The following is a 20,580-nucleotide window of genomic DNA, read 5'->3' as shown; positions in this document are numbered from 1 at the left end:
TATTATATTATATTATATTATATTATATTATATTATATTATATTATATTATATTATATTATATTATATTATATTATATTATATTATATTATATTATATTATATTATATTATATTATATTATATTATATTATATTATATTATATTATATTATATTATATTATATTATATTATATTATATTATATTATATTATATTATATTATATTATATTATATTATATTATATTAATTATATTATATTATATTATATTATATTATATTATATTATATTATTATATTATATCTATCTATCTAGTCATATGTGTGTGTGTTATTTCCAAATATTTTAAAGCTTATTATAGAATAAATATGTGGGTTTGCTGGTGCTTGTGTCTAAATTACTTCCAAATTGTGAATGGCATCCCTTTTTTAAAAGTAAATACAAATTATACTTTATAAAGATGTTAAGAGAATATTTATAGGGTTTGTTTTGATAACTGAGAGAATGTTCTCTCTTAGAAGTGATTTTAGCACAGGAAACACATGTCTCTAAATGATATCTAGACATGTGATAATCAGTATTCAACAGCATTTTCCAATGTGATGCTATTGAAAAAAACAAAACAGGAAAAACTGACTATAGCTTTCACCACTTCTTTACCTCATTTCATGAAACAAGCCATTCTCTGGTATAAGAAAGTTAAGAGTGATCTAACCATTTTCTTGTTTATGTGCTATCATGTTACACTGGTGTTTCCTGTGGAACCCAGTCAATTATAAAGATTTGTTGACTAGATTTTGATCTTACTTTATAGTGTTTTTTGACTCATCTAAGGTGGAGGAATGCCATTTTTCTGGGTGAGGTTATTCCTTATAACTTCCTTCAAAATGTTATGCTTTATCATTCTTCAAATGTGTGGCATCTTTTTGCCCAGCTCTTCATCATCTGGAAAGATCTTTTACTATGTGATCTATTTATTTACCCCAACAAAACATTGATTTTTATTAGAGGATGATAATTTGCCAAAATATTCTTGAACAGTCAGTGAGTCACTGTGACAGACCCATGTTGTATTTTCTCATGAAATATTTTTTTCCATTGACTCACAGGAGCAGATGTTGTAACAGCACCATGAAAATCTTTCATCATTTTATCTGAATGTAAACAACCAGGTTCTTCTGTCTGTGAAGAGAAGTGCCAAACCTGATTCATTTACCAAAGGGTTTATAAAAACATATATACACTTTAATTTTCACGTTTTCCACATGTATTTAATGAAATGTGCCATTCTTTGTCACAAATTTCCAGCTCCTGATTCTCCTCCTCGGAACTTCTCTGTGAAACAGTTGTCTGGTGTCACCGTGATGTTGTCATGGCAACCACCCTTGGAGCCAAATGGAATTATCCTCTATTACACAGTCTATGTCTGGTAAGAATTTTTTGGAAGTGGTTCTGAGAACAAATATTAATTTGTAATACAATAGGAATGTAGTGTTTATTTCAGAATGTAATGCTGCATTAGGAATTTGATTATCAATCAGTGGGTTAAAATACTTCTCATTAAAAAATAAGTTTAATTCCTATTATGCAGTAGGTCAGCAAATAAAAATTTTTGCAACGAAAACAAAAAAATTATGTTATGCAAAAGTACACTAAATGTACTCTCTTGAAGGTCTGGATAATCAACTTACACTATTACAAGTATGATTTAAAATATTTGAAAGGTTTTAAACAAATACTACCTACAACTATTTTCAAGTTTCCTTATACAAAATAATTTCAATGGACATTTTAGACAGAGACACACTCATAGCTATACTAAGGTCAACTTTCCATTGCTAGCAGGCAGTGATTTATTAGTCGTTTTTACTTTTGTTTTTTATTTATCCTTCAGTTTTGAAAATGATAAAATTCCAAAGTATGTCTCATATGTGTTAACAAACAGCTTTACTGCTTTAGGAATCCCAGATTGAAATTATCATTTTTATCTATTGTGTGTTCCTTAATCAGAATCCATTACTTGTGTTACACATTTTAAAGACATTTTAAATTATTTTAACTCAGAGAATAAAATATATAATACTTTATTTAAAAATTGATACCACCTAACATTTATATTTCTAACTTGAGAAGGGCCAGTGTTGGAGAGGTTGCTCAATTTCAAAAGATTTGCTTTAGTTTTTCTTTTCTAAATTAAGATTTCTTGTACATACTATCCTTGAAAGTTTATCTTTCTTGAATAAATACCTGATTTCTTGTTTTACCTAGTTTAGGTGACACTAGGACTATTATGACTGATGCTAGTGAAATAGAAGTAATGGAAAAGAAGAATTCTTCTCCATGTATCTTTCTTTTTAGTTCATTTATTCATTCATTCATTCATCCATTCATTCATTTATTCAGCAATATTGGTAAAATATTTCTAAGCCTGTGAAAAAGATTCTGTAAGGCCTCTGCCTACTGGGCCTATACTGTGAAGAGACAGCTGTATTGTATTCCCACGGACAATTAAATGAGAAAACTTCAGCTGGAAAAAGAGGACTTCTCCAGAAAGTTGTCTCCCTTTGTGATCTGAGCAAGAAGATGTCTTGTCTTGCATTGATTTTCAGGGAACATTTCCAACAGGAGATGATATGGACTCTTCATCCCCCTGTTGGGGAAACATGACTTGCAATGCATTTTGAAGGTCAGAGAGTCAAGTTTGATAAGGATTATGGAATCAAAGGAGAGTAAAATTGTGACAGGGCACTGATGACGTTCAGGTACCAAGTCATGGAGACAAGCTAATTTTCATTTTAACTTAGCATTGCCAAAGCATTTGCAGCACTCTGAACTCTTCACAGAGAATGGATTGCTAGCAGGACACTGGGAAGTAGGTTATACACTAGCATGAGCAAGAGTTGATATTGGCAATAGAGGAGGGAAGTGGGCAGCTTTTGTGCTAAATTTAGGAAGAAGAGCTCAGTGGACCTGGTGATGCATTGATCGCATCACCAGGGACAAAGATGAAAAGATAAAAGAGATGAATTAGCAATCACTTCTAGATGTTTTAGCCATGAAAGATGAATTCTGAATATCTGATGCTTTGGTACAACCTAAGTGAAACATCGCGTTCTTTTGCACTGTGACTGTGCCTCTCTTCACAAAGCATGAGGGAGTCTCAGCATAATGCACAGTATGCATGCGACCATATGCAAAGTGTATGACCATACCAGCTTTATCTCTTTCTGGGCTCGGACTGTGATGATCTATGTAGTAAATACCTCTTTTAGGAGGTTTGCTGTATAATTCTAGTTTTCTGTTTTTAATATTGAAATATGTAAAAGTCGGAGGACTTTGTGAAATAAGCAGTGGCAGGAATTTTGTATTGAATGTTCTAACAAGGCTGGAGTTACATGTATAAAACAAGATAGTTATTCTCATTAAGTTGATCTTTATGCTTCTTGTAATGATGTCGAGGACTGCAAAGACATTTCAGGTAATTCACGCTTCTCAAATTCCCTGGACTTAGTTTAATTTTTCTTGGGTAAACAATAAGTTCAAAGTTTATGTCCTTCGTGTCTTTTTCTCTCATCTTTTTATGTTTTTCCTCACCAGCATTTGGTGTGTTTTCTCTTCTGATTTTTGTCAAGATAAACTTGAACACAGAAGTTTGGTGAAAGCTGGATGCAAGCATCTCTGCTCTGGGCTACAGTGGCTCTCTGAACCTGGGTTCTTTTGAGAGTTTGTCTGACACTGACTTACGATCATAGTTCCTGATTTAAAAGTTCTTATTTTCTGTTTTATCCTTGATTTTCTCAAGACAAAATCAAGTCTCCAAGTCCTCTTGCCACATCTGTCTTGACCTCAGATATTTGACTCTTCCGGCTATTTCCTCAGCCCTTCTCTGCAACTGTGTGGAGCTTGCAAGGCTCCTCCACGTCTTCTGTCTTCCTGCCACTATGGACGGTTGTTTCAGAAACTCTTGGACCTTTCTGTATAGGATGATACACCATGCTGGGAATTTCTGCTTTCCTCTCTGCTGCAAGAAGAAATTTGCCCTCTTTCCACGGAGTTTTCTTCCCAACCCAAATCTGTTTGGGTATTTTCATCATTTCCCCCAAGACACTTTAATCTGAGTTTTTCTTTGTGCCACTCAGGCCATTCTCTCAGAATTTTTTTTTTCTTTATTATGACAAAAGAAAATTTCCTTTTTCTTGACACCTGGCAAGGCATCCTTTAAAAAACTGTATGTGTGATTTGGTCATAATTAATTTAATCACTCATCGCTTAAAATTTTTCTTTTAATGTCTGTGAGAAAATAAGTCATTTTTCTGTTCTTCAAGAATCACATCATTACTAATGAAGTGTTTTATATTTAAATTGTTGCTTTTTTCTGAATTGAGGATCAAATCTGTTTCTTATTATGTTGATGCATACCTTTCTTCCTCATAAAGAGTAGATACTGAATAAACCTGGGTAACTTCTCTTGCATATTAGTTTCAAACAACCATCTCTCAGTTAGCAAAGGCATCTATGTCACTTTCGGACACCCGCTAAAGATGCACGTTGTTCTCCACTCGAGAGACTGTAATAGGAGGTAGGTCAGATGTGCGAACAGCGGACTACACGTAACCAATAAGCACGTGAGCACACATACCATATCACGCGTGGTCAGGGTCAGGCAAACAAAATTAGAAAATGTGTCAGTTTAGGCTTGTTAAATTTGAGAAATCATTCATTCAGATCAATACTAAAGTTTGCCCAATGTATACATACTCTCAGATGTTCGCATGTGACTCAGAATAATTTAAAAATTGGAATGATAATGATTGAGAAGTAACAATCACTAAAACAAGTATTAAGCCCGTTTGACTTAATGGTCGCAAAATTTAAAATACAGAAACAAAATGACCATAATGAAGAAATATCTATTGAAGGATGACCATGGTTAGTAAAAATAGCTAAGGAAAGTGAGACAATCTGAACATTAATTAAGAGAACAATGGCTAACTATCACTGTATGCCCCTATTAAGTAGTTACCAAGTAGGATGATGTCAACTATTTTTATTAAAGTATGAAACGATATAAATAACATGTTGTACAAACATATAATTTTATTTGTGAAAATAAAATATTATAATGGAACACATAGAAATTCTATTAGATGTTAAACTAATAAGTACAGAATACAGAATTAAAAACTAACCGAGCCAACACAGAGAGTAATGACCACAGTTGCATGGTGTCGAAGCTAGAAAGAGGGATTCCTCCAGGCTATAGATATGCTCCCTGATGGCTCGTCAGAGACAGAGCTGGTACAAGTAGTTCAGAGATTCATGTTCCCCTCATCACCAGGCGGCACCTAGTAAGAGTCAGGAAACCAGGTTTGTCCTCGGTGACAGGCCACTTCCCTCTGCTCCTTACTTTCGCTTTGTCCTGTTTTATAGTAAACCCAGGGAAGCTGTGAGATCTATAAATTTATTTATGTTCACATATTTTCTACCTAATTTCTTGAAATACCGTGACACTGTTTCTCAGAGAGGGTGTCTAATACTACTGTTTGTTTCTAGTCACGCAGTCTAAACTCATAGTTTTTCTCACTATCCTAAATTATCCAATCATTCTTCAGACAGCACTGCTTACATTTGGATTAAATTGATGCTTCTGTAACAGCACAGGAAAACTGAAATGTGTCTGTATGGATACCATCAGTTCACACAAAATCTATTCTTTTTTTAAAATTTGACGATTTGGATATTTCATTGATAAGGAAGGGGCATTTTCAGTTCAGAGGGGAAATCTGCTAACTTTTGGGGGCCCTTATGTTTCTAAAGAAGAAAAATATACGACTAAATGAGACATTTTTTTCTGTGATAAAACTCTATTCCATTATATAAATTCTTTAATAATTTTATTCTTCTTAGATTGTATATTTCTCTGTAAATGGATATTTTAGGAACCGCTGCATAACTCTTCCTGAGTTTAAATACTAAATAATACTCAATTCAAGACTATGGGAAATGAGGTAATGTGACTGAAATAAAATAATTATGTGGCTATAGCACTACAATATTTTCATTCTTTCAAATATTATTTCTTCCTCATAATATTTTGCAAGTTACTTGGGGGAGTTCTGAATCAATATTTATTTAGTTTATTTCCTTGTCAGAGTGGAATTTTAAAATATTTTAAAGATTTTAAACATTATTGTTTAAACATTTTTAACACACTGTAAACATTTTTGTTTACTTCTCTTTTTTGTAAATTATGTACTTTGTTTTAAGTGGCATTTCAGAAAGATGATAGATTGATAGACAGACAGACAGATAGATAGATAGATAGATAGATAGGACAGATTGATTGATTGATTGATAGATAGATACTGTCAAACCCCCTTTTGGGAGTTCAGTAGTAATCTCAGCACTTGGGCCAGGAAGGTAGGAGTATCAGATGCTCACAGAAGCCATGAGTTTGAAGCACGTCTGGGCTACGCAAGGCCCTGTCTCCAAACAGAGAAGACGCGGGAAAATAGATGACTCGGCATTGTCTATTTACTTCTTTAGGTTGGCTTAGAAGTAAAACTCATTGCAATGCAACAAATGAGAAATGGATTTAGCTGATAAAACAAAAACATAAACGTGGTCTTGTGAGCGTTACGACGACCAACGTGTGAGCAGCTAAAGCGTTGATGTGCAAAGTATGCTAAAGAAACTGTGAATACACAGTATTTTCAGGCATCTGGTTCAGGCTTCTGCTACTGTGACAAAGCACCCGAGCAAAGGGGTAGGAGAGTTTGCTAAGAGGTCAAACAAGTGTATGCTGTCACACAGGACTAGAGTTCAGTTCCCAGAACCCATGCTGGATACCTGCAACTACCTGCAACTCCAACTCCAGGCAATGTGATGCCTCTGTCTTCCACAGGCCCCATCACTCCCTTGTACACACCTACAGATAAGAACAAATGCAAATATGTAATTAAAATTAAATTAAATTAAAATAAATTACTGAGCAAAATAAAGAAAGTAGATTCTATTACTTCTTTCTTTCTTTCTTTCTTTCTTTCTTTCTTTCTTTCTTTCTTCCTTTCTTCTTTCTTTCTGACTCGTGAATCACAGCTTCAGAAATTTTGTAAACCATGGCATGGTGTATGGTTTTGCAGGAAGATCTCACACCATGGCTGCCAGAAAGAAGAGAGAGCCACAGAATGCTTGCATTAGCTATTCTCTTCTCTACAGTTTTTCTACTCAGGCCCTTAACTTTTGGTATAATGTCACCCACATTCATGACTTAGTTTCTTATTAGTAAATCCTCTTTGAAGACACACTCTCAGAAAAACTAAAAGTGTGCTTTTCCTAGGCACTTCTCAATCCAATGAAGTTGATCTATCCCAAGATCCACCAAAAGTGGCCCAAGCTACTTGTAATTGTAAACACCTGAGTAACACTTGATTGCAATACTAAATATACTTGAAAGCTAATGAAGTTAATTTATTGAAGTATTCTGAAGTTTGCTTTTTTCAATATTTCAGAATAAGTGGCATCTTTATCAATTTAAGCCAATAAACTACTGTACATGACTGCTATATACTTTTGATGTATTAATTCTCAAGAGTGTGAGGCAACATTTAATGTAAATGTCAATTTTACAATTTCTATGTCTCTCTTAGGGATAAGTCATCATCAAGAGCTGTTAATGCAACTGAAACATCACTGGAGTTGACTGACTTAGACTATAATGTTGACTATAGTGCCTATGTAACAGCTAGCACCAAATTCGGTGATGGAAAAACCAGAAGCAGTATCATTAACTTCCGAACACCAGAGGGAGGTGAGTCCTTGGGGATCTCCCTCAGTTTGAGGACTATTCAGCTCAAAAAAATTATCAAATATCAAAATGTGTTATTAAGCCTAAAATCCATTGTTAGCTGGATGCAAAATTGCACCTACTTCCTCTCTGTGTGCTGTTGGGAGATGGAGGTAATCTGACGATGCTTCAATTTCCCATTTGTTAAAGCAGAAACACAGTGTACATCATCACAGGGCTCTGAGGAAGAGTAAGGAGCAAGTGCGTGTGCTCGGACTCAGCACAGGGTTTAACAAGTGATCAGCATTTTATCCGTAGGCTGAATTTAGCAAAATAAAGTCCACGATGTTGACTTTCCGTTTGCTTTTAGCTTTTATTATTGCAAGAATCTCCATTAAAATAGGATTCCATAGTCATGTGCTCTGCACTAGAAATTGGCTGTGATGTCTTCTGCATGAGCAGTGACCATCCTTTAGAGCCAGGGTGGTATTTTTTGAAACCTTCCTTTGCCAACTTCACGTGGTAAGAGACTAGAAGGAAAGCCCAGTGTACAGTCTGCATTTAATTTCTGACATTCATGTAGATACTATTCCTAATTTATGATTTTTAAAAAGTGATTATTCCCATTTTCAATTTAAAACTGTTGAAAAATTCAGACTTTTCAAGTTAACTCCTGCCATGACTGCAAAGTTTCTGAATTGCTTGTTTTATAGCACCCAGTGATCCTCCCAAAGATGTCCATTATGTGAATCTCAGTTCTTCATCGATAATTCTCTTTTGGAAACCTCCTGTCAAACCTAATGGAATCATACAATATTATTCTATTTATTATCAAAATACTTCAGGGACTTTTGTGCAGGTAAGAGTTGAGTATTACTTTTTATGTCCTTAATATTGTTGATATTGTGGACTATTTGTATTGATAGTTGTGCACTGGTGTATTTTCTTTTTCTTTTTTTTTAAATTTTTCTTATTAGTTACATTTTATTAACTCTGTATCCCAGCTGTATCCCGCTCCCTCATTCCTTCCCAATCCCACCTTTCCTCCCTCATTTCCTCCCTGCCCCTTTCCAAGTCCACTAATTGGGGACGACCTCCTCCTATAAAAGTCCAATTAATGTATAAAAGAGTGGTGGAAAAAAGCCAGGTAGTTTAAAGTCTCTACCTGATCTCTCTGTCTCTGTGTCTCTGTCTCTATCTATCTGTCAGTCTGTCTGTCTATCTGTGTGTGTATCAGTTTTATGCATGTGAACAGCAATGAAGCTGGAACCACATAATGGAATTTTATTTTCTGCAGTAACTTTTCTTTTTAAACAACAATGGTTTCATTAACTCTTGCTTACTTCTAGCTCAAAATACACTTTAATTTTGTTTGTATACCACCTGAATAGTTTCAGTAGTTAAATATTCTTGCACATTCTTAATTATTTCTTTTAATTTTTTATATTATTATATAATTACAGCATTTTCTTCTTTCCTCCTTTCCCTCCAAAGCTCCCTCCGTGCCCCTTCTTGCTCTCTTTAAAATTCATGACATCCACTTTTCATTAATCGTTGTTACATACATATGTGTATGTATGTATATATTCCTAAATATACAAAAAACAGCCTGCTCTATCTGTATAATGTTGCTTGTGTGTATATCTTCAGGGCTGATTATTCGGTTTGGATAACTAATTGGCGTTTTTTTCCGTGGAGACCACTTTCCCCACTTTCAGCTTTGTTTAGTTGCCTGTACATCTTTGTGTAGAGCTGAGGCCTCGCAGCCTTTTACCATCTGCTTTGTCATATTCATTGACACTGTCCTTGTTCAGTTCAGATTTGAGCAGTCATGTGGGTGAAACTTGTGCGTGTATCTTCTGACACAATCTCATAGCAAACTTTTGTGATCCTCTGGCTCTTACAAACTTCACTGTTTTTTGTAGATGTATCCATTGAGTCTGGACTCCACATTCTGCATTTTGATTGGTTGTGCTTTTCTGTAATCTTCTCTCTCTGTCTGTTGAAAGTGAAGTTTCATTGATGAAGGCTCAGGACTATACTTATATGTAGTTATGGGGACAAATATTTAGAAGATAGCATTTTTTCCTTCAAATAAAATGGTTTTTATCATTGGGAAGAGAGTGTTTATAGTAACAATGATATTGATATTTTTTAGTGCCAAAAATAAAATGACCAGTAGGCATATGGTTATCATTCTGCAGAATGTAGAACTTGGGGTTGTAGTTTGCAGAGAAGAATTACTGGAATATAAATATAGAAGTAATGGAAAAGCTGAGACAAATTTAATTAAGAGAAATGTTTCAATTTTGCCCAACACAGTTATATTATTTCTACAAATTAAATATCTTTAATATATAAAAAGAGGGGTATAATTCAAAGATTGGAGTTGGAATATAATCTGAAAAACAGGAATTTAAAAGAAATTCTGTAATTTACAAAATAAGGCTTTTACTTGCTGAATTGATTGTGACTTGCTGAGTTGATTGTGACTTCGGTATTTCTTATTTCTGGGTGTCTTCCTAATTAGAAGAAGAAGGCAGATACTCTGTAATTTGGGGTAGCCTAATTCTGTTTCTTAGTCAGGATGTTTAGCTTAATTGGAGTAAGGACTCCAGGACTAGGCTGTATTGTGGCTTGTTGCTGAGATCCTCTGTAGCCTAGTGGGAGCTACCGAGGAGCTTTGCAAGCCATCTTAGGCAAAGGCAGCAGGACCCAGGGTCCAGAAGTCAGGTCAGTGTTCACATTTTGCCCTATAAATGGAATTGTATAACTTCATACCAAATAAGACGATTAACTTATAAATATAGATACAAGTGTAATTATAGACAAAGATATTTTTAAACAAATTCCTTAAGAACAAAGAACAAAAGAAAGATCTGTTCTTTTTCTCTGTGCATCAAAAGACTTTCTGTATTCTTTTGAAAACTGAAAAGCAAGAAAATTAATTATTTCTTACTATCGAGTCCCTCATAGACTTAACATTATCTCACTGTGCCATGAATGATGTCCCACTTGAAGATTTTTCTTTTTATGCATTTAAAAGAAGCATCATAGAATTGTTTGTGTAGTTTGAGATCTTGGCAATTGTCATTTTTATCCAACTTTCCTGCAGTTTGCACACAATTATGGTTTGGTTCTTGCTGTCTAGAACTGCCCCTCATTTTTGAACATCTCTCTACGGTTTCAGTGTGATCTGCTAAACCTATATAGTCAAACCCGAGTATATAATATGATCCCGTTTTCAACTCATCAGTCTTAGAACAGGTTATCTCCTCTTAAGTAATCTGAAGAATGCTTTTAAGTGTGACAGCTGCAAGAGAGCAGAGGCTAATGATGCTAAAACATCTCAGAAGCACATCTCATGTTGCTTCACATTCACTCAGGCTTTAATGTACTCCTAAAATTAAAGCTCAAAGTAGCATATCTTCTCTATGTTGGTAGAAGAAATGGTTGAAATAAAAAGTTATGTATATAGCTTTTATCTTATGATTTCTCTTTCTCACAGAATTGTGGAACACCATACATTTAACATATTTTATTTGCCTTCTTTCCAGACATCTGGTCCATGTCTTAGGATCCTTCTGTCATAGCTAACACCTTAAAAATGGGACATGTGACATTTATGTTTCCTCTATGTTCCTGGAATAGTTTCATGCATAGCTTTAATGATCAATAAATATTTTAATAGAAATGTCATAAAATTATTGCTGTGGGGCAAGATTTTCAACACTTAGCTATAATTTAGAAGCATTTGAGCATGGACTAAAGCCATCTTTCCATGCTTCTTGAGGAGTTGAAGTTCCTTGCTAGTGCTCAGTGATATACCTTTATTCCTTCAGTTAGCAAACACTGTGTTTATAATATAAGAGGTAGTTACCTATTACATTTTTCAGTTTCTACTAACATGTGCCATGTTTTCTTAATATGTGTGACAGGATGCCATATGTATTTAAAAGTGTGAAAGTAAGTTTTCCTGATTATAAAATTTAAGAGCATTTGTAAGACTCCTTCTGGCCATATTTACATGTGTAAAGTACTAAGGTTTAGTTAGATAATTTAAACCAACAAAATCATCAAGAGGCAAACACAACAAAACAAAAAAACAGCCAACCAACCAACCAACCAAACAAACAAAACAGCCAAAACTATGAGATGAGGAATGAATGAAATGATCACCTGGATAATGTGACTTTGTTTAACATCTATGCATGTGAAGTCATGCATACACCCCACAGGAATGAACTTTGGGTGGGTCAAAATAATTCGTTATTTGGTTGTGATGTGTACAGATAATTAGAATTTTTTTTAATTTTATTTTTTTCTTATCAGTTACATTTTATTAACTCTGTATCCCAGCCATGTCCCGATCCCTCATTCCCTCCCAGTCCCTCCCTCCCTCCCTCATCTCCACCGTGCCCTTTGCCAAGTCCACTGATAGGGGGGACCTCCTCCCCATTCATCCGATCCTGTTTTATCAAGTATCTCCAGGACTGGCTGCAAAGCTCTCCTCTGTGGCCTAACAGGACTGCTCCTCCCTTGGGGGGTGGGGAGGCCAAAGAGCCAGTCATTGAGTTCCTGTTAGAAATAGTCCTTGTTCCCCTCACTATGGGAAACCAATTGGTTACTGAGCTACCACAGGCTACATCTGAGCAGAGGATCTAGGTTACATTCATACATGGTCCTTGGTTGCATGTCAGTCTCAGAAAAGACCCTGTGCCCAGATATGTTTGGTCCTTGTGGAGCTCCTATCCTTTCCTCATCAGACTAACTCCCCTTCTTTCTTATGATTCCCTGTACTCTGCCAAAGGTTTGGTCATGAGTTTTTGCTTTGAAGACACTGCTAGTTAGAGTTTTTCAAATGCGCTCAGTAGACTCCTGTCAATGTTCAATGTGCATCCCATCTGTTTTTCAAAACGAGGATTGATAATCTTACCCCATGTCCGCTCTCTTGATTATCTTTTTTAGGTGTATAAATTTCATTATGTTTATCATATCGTATAGGTCTATATAAGTGAGTATATACCGTGTTTGTCTTTCTCCTTCTGGGATATTTCACTCAGGATGATCTTTTCTAGGTCCCACCATTTCCCTGCAAATATCATGATTTCCTCCTTTTTGATTGCTGAGTAGTATTCCATTGTGTAAAAATACCACAATTTCTGTACCCATTCCTCCGTTGATGGACATCTGGGTTGTTTCCAGGTTCTGGCTATTACAAATAAAGCTGCTATAAACATGGTTGAGCAAATATCTCTTTTGTGTACTTGAGCAAACTTTGGGTATATACCTAGCAGTGGTATAGCTGGGTCTTGAGGAAGCACTATTCCTAATTGTCTTAGAAAGCGCCAGATAGATTTCCAGAGTGGTTGAACCAGTTTACATTCCCACCAGCAGAGGAGGAGGGTTCCCCTTTCTCCACAACCTCTCCAGCATGTGTTGTCCCTTGAGTTTTTCATTTTGGCCATTCTGATGGGTGTAAGGTGATATCTCAGGGTCGTTTTGATTTGCATTTCCCTGATGGCTAATGAGGATGAGCATTTCTTTAAGTGTTTCTCTGCCATTCGATATTCCTCTGTCAAGAATTCTCTGTTTAGCTCTGTTCCCCATTTTTTAATTGGATTACTTGGTTTGCTGCTTTTCAGCTTCTTTAGTTCTTCGTATATACTCGATATTAGTCCTCTGTCCGATAAAGGGTTAGTGAAGATTCTTTCCCAATCTGTAGGCAGGCGTTTTGTTTTGATGACAGTGTCCTTTGCTTTACAGAAGCTTTTCAGTTTCATGAGGTCCCATTTATTGATTGTTGCTCTTAGAGCCTGTGCTGTTGGTGTTCTGTTCAGGAAGTTGTCTCCTGTGCCAATGAGTTCTAGGCTGTTCCCCACTTTTTCTTCTAACAGATTTAGAGTATCTGGTTTTATGTTGAGGTCTTTGATCCACTTGGACTTTAGTTTTGTGCAGGGTGATAAATATAGATCTATTTTCATTTTTCTGCATGTGGACATCCAGTTGGACCAGCACCATTTGTTGAAGATGCTTTTTTCCATTGAATGGTTTTGGCTTCTTTGTCAAAAATCGAGTATTCATAGGTGTGTGGGTTTATTTCTGGGTCTTCTATGCGGTTCCATTGATCCTCCTTTCTGTTTTTATGCCAATACCATGCAGTTTTTATTACTATTGCTCTGTAGTACAACTTGAGATCGGGGATGGAGATACCTCCAGATGATCTGTTGTTGTACAGGATTGTTTTGGAGATTCTGGGTTTTTTGTTTCTCCATATGAAGCTGAGAATCTTTTTTTCAAGGTCTGTAAAGAATTGAGTTGGTATTTTGATGGGAATTGCATTGAATCTGTAGATTGCTTTTGGCAGGATGGCCATTTTCTCAATGTTCATCCTACCAATCCATGAGCACGGGAGATCTTTCCATCTTCTGAGATCTTCTTCAATTTCTTTCTTCAGAGACTTGAAGTTTTTCTCAAACAGGTCTTTCAACCATGTTTATAGCAGCATTATTTGTAATAGCCAGAACCTGGAAACAACCCAGATGTCCATCAATGGAGGAATGGGTACAGAAATTGTGGTATTTTTACACAATAGAATACTACTCAGCAATCAAAAAGGAGGAAATCATGAAATTTGCAGGCAAATGGTGGGATCTAGAAAAGATCATCCTGAGTGAAATATCCCAGAAGGAGAAAGACAAACACGGTATATACTTACTTATATAGACCTATAAGATATGATAAACATAATGAAATCTATACACCTAAAAAAGATAATCAAGAGAGCGGACATGGGGTATGATTATCAATCCTCGTTTTGAAAGACAGATGGAATGCGCATTGAACATTGACAGGAGTCTACTGAGCGCATTTGAAAAACTCTAACTAGCAGTGTTTTCAAAGCAAAAACTCATGACCAAATCTTTGGCAGAGTACAGGGAATCATAAGAAAGAAGGGGAGTTAGTCTGATGAGGAAAGGATAGGAGCTCCACAAGGACCAAACATATCTGGGCACAGGGTCTTTTCTGAGACTGACATGCAACCAAGGACCATGTATGAATGTAACCTAGATCCTCTGCTCAGATGTAGCCTGTGGTAGCTCAGTAACCAATTGGTTTCCCATAGTGAGGGGAACAAGGACTATTTCTAACAGGAACTCAATGACTGGCTCTTTGGCCTCCCTACCCCCCAAGGGAGGAGCAGTCCTGTTAGGCCCCAGAGGAGAGCTTTGCAGCCAGTCCTGGAGATACCTGATAAAACAGGATCAGATGAATGGGGAGGAGGTCCCCCCTATCAGTGGACTTGGCAAGGGGCACGGTAGAGATGAGGGAGGGAGGGTGGGATTGGGAGGGAATGAGGGATCGGGACATGGCTGGGATACAGAGTTAATAAAATGTAACTGATAAGAAAAAAATAAAATTTAAAAAAAAAGAATAAAACTATCCAGACCAAAAAAAAAAACAAAAAAAAACAAAATCAAAGCAATCTTTTCTTATATTCACAGATAATGTCAAAAAGAAACTCACAAAAAATACTGAAATTTTAAGTTGATAAATTTTAGAATAATTCTGAATATAACAGAGTATCCTGTATTAATTATTTTTTCATCATCATTATTATTTATAATTTATTCACTTTGTATAACTGCCGTAGCCTCCTCCCTCGTCTCCTCCTTGTCGCACACCCCCTCTCTCTTTATCTCCTTTGTCCCTCCCCTTGTCCACTGCCAGGGGAGGTTCTCCTCCGCTACTCTCTGACCCTAGACTATCAGGACTCATCACAACTGTCTGAATCCTCTTTCTCTGTGGCCTAGTAAGGACACCTTGCCAGAGGAAGGTGATCAAGGAGCAGGCAACCAAGTTCATGTCAGCAACTGCCCCCGCTCCTCTTTGTAGGAAACCCCCATGGAGACTGAGCTGCCCATGGGCTACATCTGAGCAGGAGTCTTGGTGCTCTCCATGCATGATCCTTAGTTGATTCATCAGTTTCTGCACGCCCCTTGGTCCCAGATTTTCTGGCTCTCTTGGTCTCCTTGTGGAGCTCCTGTTTCCTCCAGGTCTTTCTATCTCCCCCTCCTTTCATAAGATTCCCTGCTCTCTGCCCAAAGTTTGCCTATGAGTCTCAGCATCTGCTTTGATATCCTGCCGCATATAGTCTTTGAGAGACCCCCTGTGGAAAGCTCCTGTTCTGTTCCTTTTTTTCTCCTACTTCTGATGTCCATCTTCTTTGCCCTTCTGAATGAGGATTAAACATCTTCCCTAGGATCCTCCTTGTTGTTTAGCTTCTTCAGGACTATAGATTTTAGTATGTTTATCCTGTATTACAAGTCTAATATCCACTTATAAGTGAGTATATATCATGTGTGTCCTTCTGCTTCTGGGATACCTCACTCAGGATGATCTTTTCCAGTTCCATCCATTTGCCTGCAAATTTCATTATTTTCTTGTTTTCAGTTGCTGAGTAGCATTCTATTGTGTAAATTTAACACAATTTCTGTGTCCATTCTTCAGTTAATGGACATCTAAGTTCTTCCCAGATTATGGCTATTATGAATAAAGCTGCTATGAACATAATTGAGCAAATATCCATGTTGTATTTTGAGCATCTTTCAGATATATGCCCAGGAGTGCTATAGCTGGGTTTTGAGGAAGCGCTATTCCTAATTGTCTGAGAAAGTGCCAGATTGATTTCCAAAATGGTTGTACAAGTTTACATTCCCAACAGCAATGGAGGAGGGTTCCCCTTTCTCCACAACCTCTCCAGTATGTCTTGTCCCTTGTGATTTTTATCTCAGCTATCCTGATGTCTGTAAGGTAGAATATCAGGGTTGAGAAATGTAATTCCTTCTTTTATTGTGATTAAGCATTGTATTGGTTGGTTTGTGTCTATTATTGGAGTCTGATGCTCAATCACTCCTCTAAAGTGGGAGGCACCCTTATTCCTATTTTATTGTGAAGGGATGAGAACCTTCAAGATTACATATTGGTCCAGCTCTGTATTGCAGTACTTGAGTTTAGGTCTATAAGTTTTAAAGTGATTTGTGTAAGTTATATGGTGCAGCTTTCAACTTCTATGCAAGTATTTTTATAAAAGTATTGAGACAGGGTCTCACTATGTAGCTCAGGCTTACTCTGACTCACAGCGTAGCACAGACTGACCTTGAACTAGCGATCCTCTTGACTCAGTTTTCCAGAGCTTACTAGACGCACTGCTCTTAGCTAACTTTGTGTTTTTACTTAAATTTATTTTTTAATTTTAGAATTCCGTTTTTTTATGTATTTTATTTTAAATGTTGTTCAGAAAGGAAATTGTGACACAGATTTCTTTTTTCTTTTTGTAATTTTTTTTAATTTTAATTTTTCACAATTTATTTATTATATATCCCTACTGAAGCCCCTCCCTCAATACCTCCCAGTCCCACCCTCCCTTCTTCTTCCCCTCTATTCCCTTGCCCTAGTACACTGAAAGGGTACTTTTTCATCTGCCCCTGCTTATCAAGTCTTATCAGGACTGCCTGGATCCTCTTCATCTTTGGCTTGGTACAGCTGCATCACCAGGGGCAAGTGATCAAGTGATCAAAGATCAGGCAACAAAGTTCAGGACAGAGGCAGCCCCTGCTCCCCTCACTCAGGACCCACATGGAGACTGAGCCACCAATTGGCTACATCTGAGTAGGTAGTCTAGGTCCTCTCTATGCATGATCCTTGGTTGGTGCTGCGCTCTGCCCAAAGTTTGTCTGACTCTCAGCATCTGCTTTGATCCCCTGTTGTGTGGACCCTTTCGGAGGACCCTTTATATTAGGCTCCCATCCTATTTCCTCTCTTCCACGGCTTCCAGTATCTATGAATGAGATTCATAGCAGCTTTACTTGTAATGGCCAGAATCTAGAAGCAACCTAGATGTCCCTCAACAGAGGAATGGATACAGAAATTGTGGCACATTTACAAAATGAAATACTATTCAGCTATTAAAAACACAGAAATCATGAAATTTGCAGGCAAATGGATAGAACTAGAAAAGATCATCCTGCGTGAGGTAACCGTAGGGTGGATGCTTAAATCTCATGCAGATTCCTTACATGCCAAAAAAATGATGAATTTTCTTCTCACTCTTTTCTTTGTTCTCTACAACAGTACAACAGAGAGCCACTGGAGATGAATAGAGTTTGTAGATAAGGCAAATAGTTCCATAATTATTAATTTGAAGAAGAAAGTGAAAAGCTGTCTTAATTTTTTTCAGATCTTCTGGAAAGTATCCAGTGCATTGAAAAATACCTAAAAGTTTTCCAAGGGAGACTCAGCTTAGTCAGCATAGCCTGGAGTTTTCTCTTGGCCAGTTGACATTTTTTGCTGTGTAAAGCTTAGTGCTTTTATCTTTAATATTTTATATATTGATCTGGTGAGAAAAACTGCTAACATCTAGTACTTTTAGTACAAACATAATTCTGGTTTAATTTTGTGATAACATTATAATGTTGTTTCTCCTAAGAGATAAAATATTAAAATGACAGCAGACAGTTTCTAGTTAATCACTATTTTTGCAACATCTGTACATACTAAAACACACTCTAAACTATTAAAACAATGTGCTTACTTTTCAGAATTTTACACTCTTTGAAGTAACCCATGAGTCTGACAATGTGACAGTATCTGCAAGGATATATGAACTGGCAATATTCAGCTACTATATCTTTTGGCTAACAGCAAGCACTTCAGTTGGAACTGGAAATAAAAGCAGTGACATAATTCATGTATACACAGACCAAGACAGTATGTAAATGAACACGCTTCTTTTTCTTTAATCAGAAAAATTAAAAATCTCAAAGTCATCTCAGGAACTTCTATTTGTGTAAATTAATATTAAAAATCTGTTAGACACATTTAACTACTTATCCTAGGAGTTTCAATGTGTTTAATGTGGCTCTAAGACTATTTCAACTATTACAGCTTATTCTACATTTTCCTTTATGATATTATTTTCACAGGGCTGATGGTAATAAATTCTAACCGTGTGCTGAGAGTTTTTCACTGGAGGATTCTTCGGAAGCAACTGGAAGTCGAGTTTTCTTTCTATGATTTTACTTCTAACATACTAAATCCCATTTCACCATTTTGTTCTGTTACAGTGTCCTATATAAGACGTATTTCATTTTCTTTCCACTATATTTTATGATAACATTTGAATATATGTAGATTTAACAAGTCATATATTGACCAATATAAGCATGCAAGGGAATACTTTGCTTGCCTTTGGTAAAAATAACTTGAATAATGGACAGGCTGTTCAAAGGCTTTCTAATCACCATTCATTAAAACCCTGTTGACTTTGTTTCTTTGAGAGATGTCCCAGTCATCCGGAATGAACAGGGAAGAGCACTCCTCTTGCAAGCCTGGATGACCAGTGTAATAGTTTATATGTTTGCCATTTGTTTCAAAAGTTGCTTTGAACGAACCTCCAGCATCTAATTTTCTTTCTGGCTTTAGATCCGCAGAGGAATTAATGAGCTACTTTTAAATTTTCCTTTGTGACAAACATAGTAAAAATATCTATTTTTAATGAAAATTTTTTTGTATACAGCTTCTTCAGAATTCTGTTCATGCGGAACATTCACAAAATGCTGATGACTGAGCTAGATTTGATCTTTTTATTTGTTTCAATTTCAATTTTCAGAATGCAGTGGAAAGAGGATCACCGCACAGTGTCCCATGTGACTTTTGTTTCTATTTTATTCAGTATTAAAGATTTATTTTTTTATGTGGGTGTGTTTCCCGAATGTATGTGAGTGCATCTGGTGATTGGAGTTCCCTTGGAGAGCAGAAAAGAACTCTCCTTGCCCCACATCTGGAGTTACAGAAGGTGATGAGCCAACATGTGGGTTCTGAGACCCAAACTCAGGACCCTGGAAGAGTGGCAAATGCTCTTAAGGGCTGAACCACCTCTCCATCTCCTCTACTTGTTTTTAAAGACTACTATCTTACTGAGAAATGTTGTTTGAAGAATCAAACAATTTACTAATACAAACATGAATCTTTGCTTGTTCTTGGCAAAAAATAACTTGAATAATGGACAAATTCACCCACAGATATAATATGTGAATATGTGAATATTATATAATATATATTATATAATAATATAATCAATATGTGAAAACCTGTAGTTGATGAATGTTTAATGAATACTTTTAGCATAATGTAGTCAATATTACTTTGGATACTCTTTAATTGTAGATCTCTTCCCAGATCATTGCAACCCATAATAGTTTATCAATTATAATTGTATCACCATAAATAAAAACTATATAAAACCTTGTGGGACTTACAAATTTACATTGAGTCTAGTTAATATCCAAAAATAAAAAGTTAAGTAAGTGAAGAACTTCTTAAAATGCAAATGTGGGTTGCTGTTTAGTTGACTGGAGACATCTATTTACTGGAACTCAGAAAAGCTTACTTAGCACATTACATATTCTTACTACAAACGTGACTTTGGCAAAGTCTCTTACGGGCTGAGCATCATTATGTGTATATTCTTTGGAATAACGAAAGTAAAAGCATTATTTAAGTAATTACTAAACTACAGCATTTAGAAATATGCATTGCATATAAACAGATGTATTCTCCACGGGGTAAGAAAGAAAAGTGGGGAGAATGTAATAGAAACACAATTCTTACACATGTTAAGAATGATAAGGCTTGTTTCAAATAATTTTCGTATCATATGAATTTGCATTTATCTGCATTTACATAATGTATCAGTGTGAGCTGGTGATGTGTTTCAGTAATTACAGTCAATCTGTAAATTGTTATAGCTGGGATA

At 36.0% G+C, this 20,580-nt stretch overlaps 1 protein-coding gene across 3 annotated transcripts in view; it reads left to right on the top strand.

Moving 5' to 3' along the window:
• Ptprq (protein tyrosine phosphatase receptor type Q) overlaps nucleotides 1-20,580 on the top strand; it is a 188,109-nt gene that overhangs the window by 53,109 nt on the left and 114,420 nt on the right. For all 3 annotated transcript variants that reach the window (XM_055626210.1, XM_055626209.1, XM_055626211.1), the window contains exons 17-20: nucleotides 1,286-1,406; nucleotides 7,627-7,787; nucleotides 8,477-8,622; nucleotides 18,365-18,533. In XM_055626210.1, coding sequence (XP_055482185.1) covers nucleotides 1,286-1,406; nucleotides 7,627-7,787; nucleotides 8,477-8,622; nucleotides 18,365-18,533 — 597 coding nt within the window. The remainder of the gene's footprint in view (nucleotides 1-1,285; nucleotides 1,407-7,626; nucleotides 7,788-8,476; nucleotides 8,623-18,364; nucleotides 18,534-20,580) is intronic.

The sequence above is a fragment of the Psammomys obesus genome, unplaced genomic scaffold (assembly GCF_907164565.1).
Source record: "Psammomys obesus unplaced genomic scaffold, mPsaObe1.curated_primary_1811, whole genome shotgun sequence".
Lineage (NCBI taxonomy): Eukaryota > Metazoa > Chordata > Mammalia > Rodentia > Muridae > Psammomys > Psammomys obesus.
This window is presented reverse-complemented; position numbering and strand designations above follow the sequence as displayed.